Raw genomic sequence first — 15,915 nt, 5'->3', positions numbered from 1 at the left:
TTCAGGGTATATATTTTAACTAGAAAGTAGTGGGGGCACTTTAGTGGGGGTACTTAATTTTTTTTAATAGAAAGTAGTGGGGGTACCTTAGTGGAAGTACTTATTTTTTTTTAATTACCTTTTGGGGCAAAGCCCCTAGAGGCTAGGGGCGAAGCCACTAGTAAGTACTAAAGTAGCATAGCAATAACAAGCTTACAGCATTTTATAACAGTGATATTGGTGTTAATAAATCACTTAATATTTGTTAGAGAACTCACTAGATTTTGTTTTAAACAAGTCAATATACAAAGAGTTGAAACGAAAAAATTAAATACTTGGCGTTTTTTTTCTTCAGAGTACATAAGCACTGAAACCTCACAAATTAAAAAGAAAAGGTTAGGTTTTATTACGTACTGGGACTGGGTAGCCCATTAGGGTTAAAGCACCACAGGGGTCATGCAAAACGGAAAAAAGTAGGTTAGGGAGGTCATTGCTCGATAGGCACGTACTTCTAAACCTTATGAAGTATTTTTTTTTCTTCTTTACATCAAAAGTAAAATATAAAGTGTCTATTCATACCCAAAAAGACTGTCATAAAACAAGGAAATTTTTACAATTCACAGCGAAAAAAAGTTTGGAGAAAAAATCTCATTAGAAATTTATGGAAGGTAGTAGCGCGATTACTCATCAATTGAATGATATGCTTGCGTTTTTTGTCTATTCCCCCGATTTTAGTAAGTTTTTAAACGGTTTACATCTAAGGATCTATAAATGGTTTTAACTGTTCGTAACGGATAGTTCTTTTAGGCATGTTAGAATTGTCCTAACGATTTCCAGACTTGGTATGGGGATTTTAAATTTCACCTAAATGTATAAACACTAATTAAAATGAAAAGAACAATAGTCTTTATAAAGTGAAATTAAACAAAAACTTCTTTATTATCCTGATATGGGAGCTCAGTTGTAAAAAAAAGTTGTCATCTTTTGCCTTTTAATTCTGAAGGTTAAATGTTACATTTGTATGAAAAGGTAAATTTTTTTGGCGCTACATAAGTCTATTTCTTAAAAACAAACACCAATATTCGTATAATACAACAAAATGATTCTGTCTTTGTTTTTCTGTCTTTTTTCTAAGGATCTCTATAACCTCTGAACCGATATGGTTCTCCTTTACAGTGTAGTATTGTAACAATGTATAATTACTTACATAGACCTAAAACCAGATTATCATGTACTCTAATAAAGGGAAACTTGTAGCGGGCTAAAAAAATTAACCCCCATCCACTTCCTTCACCACAAACCCTACCCCTACTGGATAAACGAACTGACCATTAAATGATGTCCATGTTAGCAACCTAAATTTACAACAATTATTCTCCTGTCATAATATCCATGTAGATTCTGTATGAATTATTCAGAGCAACTTTATAGTAATGTTTATACAATACAGATAATATTTTAAATTTAGCAAGCTAGAAGCAAGGTTCTATTATATTAAGTAGCAATGATTTTTGTTCTAGGCAAAGTATCTCTAACATTACGGAATTGATTAAGTCTAGCCTTTTAAGTAAGGCATTAACTAGGTATGTACTACGTTAAACACCTTGCACCCATTCGCAAAAAAACTACGCCCCTAGAAGCTAAAGGCGCAGGTGCCAGTAAGTTTATTTCATTTATGATTATGGCTCAGAACCGTATGTTAACGGTTATTTTTCTATCGCATAGTAAAGGGTGTTAAAAAAATAACCGATCGCTCACAATTTGAACCACCATAAGTACTTCAAATCTTGGAGATAGACCCCATAATGTTTAGAGTTTTTGATGGGGCATGTAAAGACCTTTCTTTAGACACCTTAACAAGGTTTCTAACTCAATCTATGCCAATTTGACATAAAAAAAGACATTCCCATCCAACTTTGAGGCATGACGACTCTGTCTATTCCTAGTTCTCGGTGATTGCCAGGTCTTTCTTTTTTATGCCAATTTGGCTAAGATTGTGTTAGAAACCTTGTTATGGTATCTAGAGAAAGGTCTTTACATGCCCCATCAAAAACTCCGAACATTATGTGGTCTATCTACAAGATTTTAAGTACTTATGGTGGTTCAAATTGTGAGCGATTGGTTTTAAAAAGACAAATTTGTAATAAAATATGCACTTTCGGCGCAGGGCAAATTTCTCTGCAAGGGCTAGGTCTTAAGCTCTAGGGCTCTGGAAGGTTGAGTAGATTCAAAATTCAATATTGTTTTCTCATTGTCATTGCTTGGGCATGAATTGTATTATTTTTTATTAGTTTTGGACCAAAACTGTAAGGTTTATATTGAAGAAAGTGAAGCGATTGGTTTTTATTTTAACACCCTTTATTATAGACAGCTTTCCGCGGATATGAAATAAAAAAATAATAAGTGTAAATTGTTCTTTTATTTTAATTTTAATATTCTTGGAAAATTGTCGTTAATACGTCGCTAATACATGATTTTTTAGTATGGCTAAGAACTGATTCTTATGCAGCGGTAATTAATCGGTTTTGAAGCCATACTGTAAAATTACTTGTATCTTTAGAAAATAGAATTTGCTACCAAAAATTTGTTTATTTTGTAGAAAAACCTCCATTTGAATATCTTTAATATATTGGATGAAATTTCATAGCATGCCAACTATACTTAGTAATAAAGGAAGGGATAAAGGGAGAGGAAAATGGACGTCAAAATAAACTTTCAAACAATCATGGTAATCAAAAATCCTTCTTTGGTAGATCTAAACTGTATAGGGGATAGATGTGAGAATATTATTTTTCTTTCTATCATTCTTTTCCAACAATGCGACCTAACAATTGCAAGCTACCAAAGGCAGGATGGAAAAATCTTTTATAACCAATTGTGACATCCCCCCTATCTCTAAGTATCAGGGATCTTGGTGTAATGGACATTGGATAAACAAGGATGACAACATCCATAAAAGCAAAGCTCTGAAACGGTAGGACAAACGGACATTAACACTTGTATATTGTCAGAACTGAATAATCATAATATAAATGTATAAGAGTCGAAGCAAAATTGTAAGTAAATTTGTTGAAAAAACTGCTTGATACAGAATAATGTTTATGGACATACTTACATTTGTAGGACTTGATTATAGAGTAGCTTATGATATTGTACTTTGTTGTCCTAGGAATCAGTATAGGTACCAAAAATCAGATCAATCGGATTATTAGATCACATAAAAATTTGTTGTTAAGAAAGTAAAAAAATCAACATGTTTAAAATGGACGTACGGACATTCTGGTAATGATTATAGAGTTGCTACGCTTTCTAAATCGTATCTAACTGCTACAGAAATCACCTTGAAATCGATAAGACAATTCTAACATGCCTAAATTAACGAAAAAAGCTATCCGTTACGGACGTACGGACGGACCGAAACTAATTATAGAAAAGCTTCGCTTTTAAAAATTAATCTTCCATCCAATCATGGTAATCAAATCAATAATACTTCTTTGGTACACATCCAAAAGAATTAGGGGGAAGTTGAGAATAAATATTTAACGCATCGTATTACAGACAACTTTCCACGGCTAGATAAAAAAATATAAGATTAATTCCAGTTAGGTAGGCCCAGAGGTGCCGAAGGCCTTGGCCAACTAAACTGGTATTTAATTCATGATAATGGCTAAAAACCAGTTCTAATCCAGAGGATAATCAATTTGAAAGTCATACTGGAATATATTATTTTGTTTTCTCGTATTAATTCGAATCCGGTGGATAGGAACCAATTCTCATTAATACGAAAAAACTATGTCTAGCATCGTATTATATCCAGCTTTCTACAAATATAAAAATGTACAATCATAAGATTAAAACCAGTTTTTTTGCCTGTGCCTTCGGCACCTCGGGTATAAAAAAACTAGTTTTAATCTTATAATAGTACATTCTATATCCGCGGAGAGCTGTTTATAATACGATGCGAGAAATAAATATTCTGATATTTCAACTCTCCACCCTGACAATATGAGCTGATAGGTACGTCCAGTAAAATCTCGGAAACGTCTAGAACGGTCCTTCCAAAATTCTCCAGGAATGGTTTTAGGCTATTTTGCCAAGTCAAGTCACTCTTCGATGTTTAATTATGTAAATCTATAATACAAAGTAGAACGATGTTTGTTTGTCTGTCTGTTTGTTTGTAGCGAGGGATCTCGCTAACCGAAGAACCGATCGGGTTCTCCTTTACAGGGTAGCTTCTCATAGGTCCCGAAAAGGTTTATAACTATTTTCTTGGGGGATGGGACACCCCTAACACCCACAAAAATTAAAAATACCTCCCCCCCCCCCTCAAAAAAAAACTCTTCGGGCAAAGCCCCTAGAGGCTAGGGGCGAAGCCGCTAGTATCTCAAAAACAAAAAAAATATAAATTTCAATTGATTTTTTTTATTTCATTTACCTATCCCTGAATTATAATAATTTATATTACTGAAGTAATATTTTGAATATTTATTGACCAAGACATTTAGAGTAATGTTATGGAGATAAGTGTATTCTGGAAAATAAATAGTAGAAATATAAATTCACCTAACTTTAAAAAAAAAAATATAAAAACAAGGATGACAACATCCATAAAAGCAAAGCACTGAAACGGTAGGACAAACGGACATTAACACTTGTATAATAAAAGTATAAGAGTCAAAGCATGGACATACTTACATTTTTAGGACTTGATTATAGAGTTGCTTCGCTTTTAATGTTGTACTTTGTTGTCCCAGGAATAATTATACCAAAAATCAGATCAAAGTTTGAAATCAATAGGACAATTCTAACATGCCTAAATTAACGAAAAAAGCTATCCGTTACGGACCAACGTACGGAAGGACGGACCGACCCTAAATATAGAAAAGCTTCGCTTTTAACAAGGATGACAACACCCATTAAGACAGTATAGCAAAGCACAAAAAAACATGCATGGACAGAAGGACAAAGTGACTTATAGAGCTGATGTTTAAATGTTCTAAAAAAAGAGAAAAAATATGCAATAAATCAGAGAAAATAACGAAACGCATATAAAAATAGATGATTATGTCTTTTGAAGCGTAACCAATTAAAGAGTTGTGGGGAGGATAACATCTCAATTTTTTTTTTATCAAAGAAGTTATAAATGAAATTATTGATCCGTTAGTATACCTATTTAATTTATCATTAAAAACAGGATTCATACCACAAAATTACAAAATTGCTCGTGTAGTACCTATTTTTAAAGCAGGAGAAAGAAATAAGTTTACTAATTATCGTCCAATTTCTATTCTTTCAGCATTTAGCAAAATTTTAGAAAAAGTTGTTGCTTTACAAATGATCAAATTTTTATCAGATTGTAATATCCTATATAAATATCAATATGGGTTTCGTCCTAATCATAACACAACACAGCCTTTGTTAAATTTACTTAAGCATATCTATGAAAATCTAAATAAAAAGAACCCTGAATATACAATAAACATTTTCTTAGATCTTTCAAAAGCCTTTGATGTCGTCCTAAATATAAAAATTCTTTTAAACAAACTTGAACACTATGGTTTTAAAAATACATTGAAATGGTTTGAAAACTATTTAATAGGACGGCAACAGTTTGTTACAATCAATGGTGTAAATTCAGCTAAAAAAATCATTCAAACAGGGGTTCCACAGGGAAGTATTTTAGGCCCCCTCTTATTCATTCTATACATAAATGATTTACCAAATGCAACATCCTTTTTAACAAATTTATTTGCTGATGATACTACTTTTAGCAAATCAAACAACAACTTAAATGACTTAATTGCAGATTCTAATTTAGAACTTGATAAAGCAAAAAATTGGTTTAGAGCAAATAAACTAGCCTTGAATGTATCAAAAACTAAATATATGATTTTTCGCCCACATAAAAAGCCATTTGATCCAGAGTTATGCACATTGAAAATAGGAGGGGAAAAAATTGAAAGAATTAGCAGAGATTGTAATACTAAATTTTTCAAGTTTGTTGGTGTTCTTATAGATGATGAACTTAAGTGGGACAAACATATAAACTATGTAGAAAATAAAATAGCAAGCTCAGTCTATGCCCTATCCCAAACAAAAAAACTCTTTCCAACCACTACTTTAAAAACAATTTACAACAGCCTCGCTAAGCCCCACATAGAGTATGGCTTAATTGTTTGGGGGGCGGCAAAGGATGAGCATATCACAAAAATTCATAACCTACAGAAGAAAGCTGTAAGAAATGTTTTAAATGCTAAGTACAATGTGCATGCCGAGCCCCTGATGGGTAAACTAGATATTCTTAACATTTTTGACCTAAGGGATGCAAATGTAGTTGAATTTGTATCTAAATATTTAGAAAACAAACTTCCCAAATGTATGCTTAATTTTCTAACACCATTGCAAAATACTAGATCAAAATGTCTTAGAGTAGAGAAGCCAAATTATAAAATCTATGAAACTTTCCCTTCAGTAAAAATTCCGAAAATTTGGAATAGTTGGGCAGGTGAGCTAAGATCATTAAATTCATCCAAAGCTGTTAAAAAATATGTAAAAAATAAGTGTATATCAAAGTACAAAACATTTCAATGCAGGGAGAGAAAGTGTTATCCCTGTGGAAAAATATAAATATAATTTAAATATCGCAACCAGTAAGCTACTTTAATGCCATACCCTGTAAATAGCTAATATTATTTTATATTATTTGTGAAACTAGTAGATATTTTTAAAAAAAATAAATGAAAATTGGGCCGAAGGACAGTCAAGATTGACTTTAAAGGCCCTGTAGTACAGTTACCCTAATTATGTCAATATAAATAAATATATCTATAAAAATGATGTAATTTAAAATGTATTAAATTATTTGTAAAATTAATCTGTAATTTACTGCTAATAAATCATATCATATCATATCAAATACTGGAAATAGAGTTAAGGACTGACGGAAGGATTGTTAGACAGGCATAGTGAGTTGCAGAGTATCCTCGATACTATAAATAAATAGAATAATTATCAAATTACCTCCCACAAAAAATTAGTATGTAGACTGTTTATATGAACTTTAAGAGGTGTCAAATGAACTACCTCAAGTATAGAAAAACTTTGATGTAAAAAAATTCTCGACACGAACGTCTTTTGTGAGTTGTAAAAAATACTATGTCATAAATATTAACCCAAAAGTTCCGGCAATAGAATACAATAATTTAGAGTTATTATATATCTATAATACAAAGTAGAATGATGTCTGTCCGTCTGTCCGTCCCTTAAGATCTCGGTAACCAATGAACCGATCGGATTCTACTCTTTAGGGTATATGCCTACTGGTTCTGTGGTGGCTTTAGGCTATTTTCTTGGGGGGTGCGACACCCCCAACCCCCCCAAAAACAAAAAAAAATCCTCCCTTCATTTTTTTTTTTTAGATTTCCTTGGTCCTTTTACGAATTTCGCCAAATTTTTTTTTTTGATCACCATTTGGGGCACAGCCCATAGAGGCTAGGGGCGAAGCCGCTAGTGAGTGTATATATGAGTAAAGTCATAGCTAAATTATTATTGGTAAGATTAGGGGGATGGAATGCCTAGATCTATAACAGGTCCAACCCCTCATAGACGTCCCAGGGGGGGGGGGAGAGGGTGGTAAAACCCTTATTAAACTTTAAAGCACATAATTCCCCCCCCCCCTTACAATTTCTAAAAATACTTTAGATTACTGCTTCAAAATTTTGAATCCATAAAAAGAAGCTTGGACGTCATTCAACCCATCACATTGCATAATTAGGAATTTTGGACACAACAAAATTGGTATAGATACACCAAAATAACCTTGTGGTGTACTTTCCTCTAGAGGTTAAATGTATATTTAGGTTATAAAATGTGTCCTTTTTTTATTTTGTTACAACACCTCCCCTCCCCCTCCACACCCCAACCCCAAAACCAAGCATGAATCAGGAAATTTGAAAAGCCAAAAATTCAATTCCCAGCAGGAGGTCCTCACTTTAGAAAAATATTGGGGGAAGGGAATAAGTATTTAGACATAAAATGGTTATAGTTGAGTTTTAGTTTAGCATTTTCAGTATTTATCCATATATTTGTTATTTAGACAAAATATCTTGTAAATTTAAAATCTTAAATTTCATTTAGAAAAAATGATTCATAAAGAAATGACAATGCCTTAAATTATAACATTTGAAAAATAACTTTATTGTTTGCTGGTTATAATAAAAATTTTGAATGTATCTATCCATTTATCTTTAAAAATATAACTTTTATTTTCATCTTTAGAGTATAGTTTTACATATATTAGGAAAATTTATACTCATCCTTTCCTAAAATAGCCATTTATTCCAAAACCCTTTTTCTTTTCCATTTTAATGAGGTCAAACAATTTACAAATTTACCCTTTTTACAAAAAACGAAGCACTCTTCTCCCCCCCCCCCAAAAAAAAAGTAGGGATAGGTTTTTATTTGTTTTAAATTTGAAACTGAATCTTTTTGGAGCATTTGTCATCCCGCTAAATAGAGATACTAATTGCACAGGAACAACACTAAGCTTCCCTGAAAATTGTAAAGATGTTTATTCAGCTGTTTTCTTCCCAATCCACTTCCTTCTTTTCCCCTCCTTCTTACCGACTTCCCTTTCAAGAGGAATTTATTTTCTCGTATTCGTTCGAATCCGGTGGATAGGAACCGGTTCTCATCCATACGAAAAAACTATGTCTAGCATCGTATTATAAACCGCTTTCTACGAATATAAAAATGTACAATCATAAGATTAAAACCAGTTTTTTAGCCCGTGCCTTCGTCACCTCGGGGCTGAAAAACTGGTTTTAATCTTATAATCGTACATTCTATATCCGCGGAAAGCGGTTTATAATACGATGAAAGAAATAACTATTCTCGTATTCATTCGAATCCGATGGATAGGATTCGGTTCTCATCCATACAAAAAACTATGTCTAGTATCGTATTATATCCAGCTTTCTATGAATATAAAAATGTACAATCAAAACCTTCAGCACCTCGGGGCTAAAAAACTGGTTTTAATCTTATAATTTTACATTCTATATCCGCGGAAAGCCGTTTACAATACGATGCGAGAAATAACTATTCTGAATATCAAATGAGATTTTCATTTTAGGCCAAATTTTTGTTTAATTTCGTACTTCTTAAACAGTAAAATATAGTTACTTGACCATAGTTATCTATAAAGGACATCAATTTCAATAGAAGATAAAAAAGCGCAGGGCAAAAAGGTTTTTGTCTTCGACACTATTCTGTCTTATTTAGCCTTTTGTCTTTAGAAGATTAAGAAAAAGACTCTTAAAAACAAAACAAAAAAAGTAGAAAATGTTAAATGCAGATTTGAAGCGATTTCCCTCATATTGCATTTGGACCACAAAGGATTTTTTTTCAATTTGATTCTTTTCAAAATTAAATTAAGGGTAGGTAAATTTTAAAAGAGCCTTGTCAAAGAGATAGGGCTCCCCCCCCCCTCCCTAATATACAATTATCAATATAGAAATTTGGTAACTGACACCTTTCTAGGACAAGTCAATCCTTATCCAACGCTTTTTTTATATTATATTTGTTTATCAGTGCGTTATCATTTCCGCCAAAAGAATCACGTTATCAAATCATCCAGAAACGCAACACAGTGCCTTTGAAAGTGCTTTGACTTTAGTGTCAGAACCTAAATTGGGACATAGTTCATTTCATTACCCTAGGTTAGGTAACTTCATTTCACTTTTCAATAAAATCTAAAATGCAGCGGTTTTTGAGAAAATTAGATTTAAAAATTTCAAGTTCAATTTTCACCCACTAGATGTTACCGCATAATCATGACAAGAAAAGCAAAGATTATTTATTTAAAATTTTGAACAACTTTGCTTTTATAAAGTAAGTCATAAAACCTCTCTGTATATGATTTATTTAAGACTGAATTTCCGTGACCTTAGCAAAGCAATTGATAAAAAAGGCCATTAATTAACTCACTTCAGGAGTGGTTTTATGAAGAACTTTATAAAAGCATAGTTGTTAAAAATTTTAAATAAATAATCTTTGCTTTTCTTGTCATGATTATGCGGTAACTCCTAGTGGGTGAAAATTGAACTTGAAATTTTCAAATCTAATTTTCTCAAAAACTGCTGCATTTTAGATTTTATTGAAAAGTGAAATGAAGTTACCTAACCTAGGGTAATGAATTGCACTATGTCCCAATTTAGGTTCTGACACTAAAGTCAAAGCACCTTCGAAATCACTGTGGCAAATGATCACTAAAGCACACACTTATATCCTTTGCTTTGCATTCAAAAAACAAACATTTAGAGTTAATTTGTATTTGTTCATCAGTAAGGATACTCAATAATTATCCTTGTCTGTCTGTCCGTCAATCCGTATTCAATAGGAAAATATTGAACCATATGAGGAAGTGTTGGCACACCTTCTTATCAGCATATTCATCAAGAAAATGTTGAACAATACGGAAGGAAAATATGACCACAGTGCATTTGTTACGTGATCAACAACAAACACTATGATTTTGTACACCGTAAATTGTACATGTAAGGAAATACATTAGTTTTCATTTCTAGCGGCTAGGCCCCATATGTTATGGTTGTGTGTCCCCTTTGAAAAAAAAGTTAAGCACCATTCCTGGACATAAGTAATTTCACTTTTAAGAAGACGAGAATAACGTCGGTTCGGCAAATATTCTGTCACTTATATATTCGAAAATATTGAAAAGGGAGAAAAATTTATGATTTTTAAATTCATTTTCTGAAAAAAAACATCTGCAAAGCCATACGATACAAATTTTAATTCAGCGAATGTGCATCAAGATGCTGTGAGTATTGGTGCAAAAAATGGGGACATGATTCCAGTGACGTCATATTTTTCTTTCCCGAAAAAGGGAAGGGGGAAGAAAAAAAGAGATGGGAGAAAAGGGGGTTTTCCCCATCTCTTTTGAAGAGATTTTCTTCCCCCCTTCCCTTTTTCGGGAAAGAAAAATATGACGTCACTGGAATCATGTCCCCATTTTTTGCACCAATACTCACAGCTCAGATTCGGAGCCATAATGAAAATTATAAATTAGTTATGATCAAATTAAAAGTGCGTTTTATTGATCACCACTTTCTATGGCTTGGCTACTTTTAGGGCCTTATCTCCAGGGAAATGGGAAGTTGAAAAAAAGTAAAGAAGCTGAAAAATATATTTCTATTAATAATATATCTCTTTTTAAACATTACTGTTCTTCCATTTCATTAAAAATAATCTTTTGCTGCTTTAATTTTTGACTAAGTTACTTTTCTTGTTTTTTCCAAACCTTATCTAACTTTTTTAAAAGCTTGAAAGAAAAGGACAGATTCTCCATACAATCCTACCAAAATATTTAGCTATTTTGAGTTAAAGTTTTCTAACAAGAACATACAAATGGCAGAATCAAATAAAATCAAGAATAACAAATTGTTAAGAAGAGTTACTATTGCTGTTATGTCAGGGGAATAACAATAAAAGTATAATTAGGGGAATTGCCTTGACCCGTGAACATACGCACTTTATTAACATTCACAGTTAGGGCTTTACGACAAAGGCCGTTCAATCAAAGGTTTGTAAGTGTTGGTAAATTCTGGTCTTAATTCATTACAAAACAATCTAAAAAAGTGCGGTAATTAAAAAAAAAACTAAAATTTTGCTAATTTCATAAATTTTCCGTTTAACAAGAACGTAAGTGTATCAAACATTTAAACAAAAGGAATAAGTGTAAACTCAAAACCGGGAATAAGAATTCCTGAAAATAGTTTTTAAAAAGATGTTTTGATTTGCTCAAAAAACATTCCGGATCACCTTTTTTGTATGGAGGAGGAAGTTAAAAGATCGCATGGAAATTTTTTACCCATCCCCAAAAAATATAGGTATACCTAGGGGATAAAATTTACTAGGGGTAGGGGTAAATTAGAATCCCATTTTCCTTCTTATTATTAATATGTGTGTGAGAGGGGGTAAATAAACAATTAATTGAGGTGTGAAATTAGAGGGTAAATTCGAAGCTCCTCATAGTGCCTTTAAAAAATAACGTCATACAATATAAATGACCAATGATAAGCCAATACGCAGACTATATTGCCAATGGCAGGCCAGTATACATTTTAATTGATCATTTGAAGGCCAGTATGACTTCATTTTTTTTATAGACACAATAAAAAACTTTATAATTCGATTGTATTTATTTATCAAAAATACGAAGATGATTAAAGTCCCTCCATAGATAATGACGTTATACGATAGGATAGCCAATGAGAGGCCAGTATACTAGAATAATTTGTGGAGGGACCTTAATCATCTTCTCCTTAATCTTATTTAATCATTCAATGCATTATTATCCATTTAATTTTAAAGCCTAAACAAGACATGCGAAACTAATTTAACATCAAGTATCATAGTTGGGCCATTGGATAGATTAAATACTAAAAAGCATTTTATTCTCTACAAAAAGTCCTAACATGATAGTACGTCCATATTTGTCATCGTGCATTTAAAAATTTGCATATTCTTTTCGGGAGGTTTTAAGTGACCCAATATGTTTCAAAAAGTTTGTGTAAAAACTTTGGGGAATTAATTAAATCTTGATTGGGTTGTACAATGTGATTGTATATAACTAGAAGTGTCCCTACTTTTTAACCTATAATGTGCGTAATTTTTTTTTGTGAATTGTCTTATCCCTTAAGATCCCTGTTCATGGCACACTTTAAATAGTGCACCATAGCATCCCACCTAAAGATAAAAAGCGCCAATAGTTATAACAGCCAAATGCAGAATTAAATTTTTGTCAATAGGTTGTTTTTAAAAAGAGAAAACAGTTCGAGCAATTTTTAATTTTATTTTAAAATTTAAAAGTAAATGTTTAAATCAGGTGGCTCCCTATAAACCTTTCATGGACCTATAGGAAGCTTTATTGTAAAGGAGAACCATATCGGTTCAACGGTTTGCGAGATCTTTAGCTACGGACAGACAGACATCCTGTTATAAACTAGTATGTTATATTTAACTATAAACAAGCGGCTACGACCACGGATGCCTCTAGAGGAACTTTTGTTGGAGAAGGTAGAGGGGTGCTAGGGCAGAAGTCGACCTCCTACTACTTTCAATAATATTTTTAAAAAGAAAAAAAAAATGATCCTGTGGTACAGGCAGACAGACAATATGACGACGGTGTCTGTACGTTTATTGATATTACATGGTTGTAAAAAGTATTACATGCTGATGGATTGGTACATGTATCAAATAACTTCTTTGCAGGAAGCTCTTTCAGGAGCAAGACAATACGATTGGGTAGTTAGATCGTCATGGAGTAGAAAAAGGAAAAAATCTTTCTTTTCACTATTTCAAGTAAATTTCCAATAAGAATTAATATTTGATCAAAAACACCACTTTTTTTAAAAGAGGAATTGGGGGGGGGGGCGGGGGGGCATCTTGAAAAGCCTATCACAAATGTATAATAATGTAGGGCTACCTAACTTATCATATCATAGTGCAATTAATCTTTTTATACTTTTTGTATCCACTAATAAAAAGATTATATCTTTCAGATACACTTTAACTATATGATAGCTGCGCAGCCAATAGAGTTATCCACGAATCATTTTTGTTTTCTGAATACATTTCCCTATCCTAGATATAAAGTATCCTCCCTATCACGAATAATTTGTTTTGGGTAACTACAAATGGTAAATAGATAAATAAAAAAAAGAATGTACAAAGCATGTGATACCAACCATAGGTTATTTTTGAGCTTTAATTGAGTTTCTGTCCTTAACAAATGGTTTTCTTAATTAAAGCAATAAAAAGCGAGCGAACAAAAAAATCACAGCTGCCGATTGATAAAACAACAGTACAGGAATTAATTTTCTCGTATTCATTCGAATCCGGTGGATAGGAACCGGTTCTCATCCATACGAAAAAAACTATGTCTAGCATCGAATTATATCCAGCTTTCTACGAATATAAATGTACAATCATAAGATTAAAACTAGTTTTTTAGCCCCGAGGTGCCGGAAAGCCGTTTATAATACGATGCGAGAAATAACTATTCCCCCTCGCAAAAACTACATATTTACTGCTGCGGCAGCAAAGCCTTGAAAAATAAACTAATCATTCAAGGACAAAATTTATTACTTTTCTTAATGAATGGTCAATTATTTTATTAAGCTAGGACGATAATGTCCAACTCTAAAATAACTTGTTTTTTTTCTTTAATTCATTCAATTATTTTATAACTTACTGGCGGCTCCGTCTCTAGATGAATCTAGGGGCACGTAAAATCAGTTTTTTTTGTTTTTAGCTGTTTAACAGGCGGCGTTTTTTATTGTTTTTATTTTTGGCGAATTCTCTTGAGAGGGTGGTGGTACCCTCCCCCAAAATTGCTATAAACCTTCCCAGGACCTATGTGAAGCTAAACTGTAAAACATATCGGTTCAGCGGTTAGCAAGATCCTTCGGTAACAACATACGTACAAACAGACAGACAAACATCCTAATACTTTATTATAAGAATAAACTATTCAATACATAACCAAAACAAGGATGACAACATCCATAAAAGCGAAGCACTGAAACGGTAGGACAAACGGACATGAACACTTATATAGTGTCAGAACTGAATAATCAAAATATAAATGTATAAGAGTCGAAGCAAAATTGTAAGTAAATTTGTTGAAAACTGCTTTATACAGGATAATATTTATGGACATACTTACATATTTAGGACTTGATCATAGAGTTGCTTCGCTTACAACATTATACTTTGTTGTCCCAGGAATCAATATACCAAAAATCAGATCAATCGGATGATTAGATCACATAAAAATTTGTTGTTTAAAAAGTAAAAAAATCAACATGTTTAAAATGGACGTACGGACATTTTGGTAATGATTATAGAGTTGCTGCGCTTTCTAAATCGTACCTAACTACTACAGGAATCACCATGCAAAATTTGAAATCGATAGGACAATTATAACTAATTAACGAAAAAAGCTATCCGTTACGGACGGACGGACCGACCTTAGTTATAGAAAAGCTTCGCTTTTAAAAACCTTTAAACAGATTACTTTTTTGTACAGACTTAACAACAATATTATAGATTTAAAGAGGCAAAATTTACCTTGTAGTGTGTTCGACCCAGTTGGCGATATCTGCATCTTTGCTGCCAAGACATTCCCCCTAGACATTACATAGATTGACAGAAAGTTACATACATGGGTAGAAAAATAGAGATAGAAATATATATAGAAAGATTACTGGAAATATAGATAGATAAGTAAATAGAAGATATAAACAATTAGAAGATACAAAAATTAGATATAATTAAGTAGATAGATCAAAAAGTTAAATAGATAGATAAATATTTGGATAGATAGATTGATAGCTAGATAAAAAGATTGATAGGTAGATAGATAGATAGTTAGATAGATAAATAAATAGTTAGATAGATTGTTAGTTAGATAGATAGATAGATAAATATTTTGATAAAAATACCATAACAAAAGAATGAAAAATCTATTATAAAACCAAATCTATTCATCAAAAATTATATAAACAAAAAGTTATATTCGTTTTTTCATTGTTTTGAATTTTCTAATTTTTTTCTTTTAAATTTTAAATTTGGTTTCGAAAATTAACATAAAATTAAATTTAGAATTCGTATTGTAAATTCTTGTTTAATGAATTTCATCTTTTCTTTCATAACAGTCCATAAAAAGAATACTAGCGGGTTCGCCCCTAGCCTCTAGGGGCTTTGCCCCAAGAGGTAATTAAAAAGCTGCCCTAGTATCAATTTCAAAATTTTCGGGAAAAAAATTTGATCTGCCCCAGTATCAAATTCAAAATTTAAAAAAAAATGGGGGGGATTTTTTGTTTTTTAGGGGAGGGCGGTTAGGGGTGTCCCAAC

General features: G+C 32.2%; 1 protein-coding gene across 1 annotated transcript in view; it reads right to left on the bottom strand.

The window, feature by feature from the left end:
* The window catches only part of MESR3 (misexpression suppressor of ras 3), a 97,562-nt gene that overhangs the window by 28,089 nt on the left and 53,558 nt on the right, over window positions 1-15,915 (bottom strand). Inside the window, exon 3 of the mRNA XM_080162652.1 lies at window positions 15,130-15,188. Coding sequence (XP_080018778.1) covers window positions 15,130-15,188 — 59 coding nt within the window. The remainder of the gene's footprint in view (window positions 1-15,129; window positions 15,189-15,915) is intronic.

Source organism: Acartia tonsa, chromosome 5 (assembly GCF_053477335.1).
Source record: "Acartia tonsa isolate MP-2025a chromosome 5, ASM5347733v1, whole genome shotgun sequence".
Lineage (NCBI taxonomy): Eukaryota > Metazoa > Arthropoda > Copepoda > Calanoida > Acartiidae > Acartia > Acartia tonsa.
This window is presented reverse-complemented; position numbering and strand designations above follow the sequence as displayed.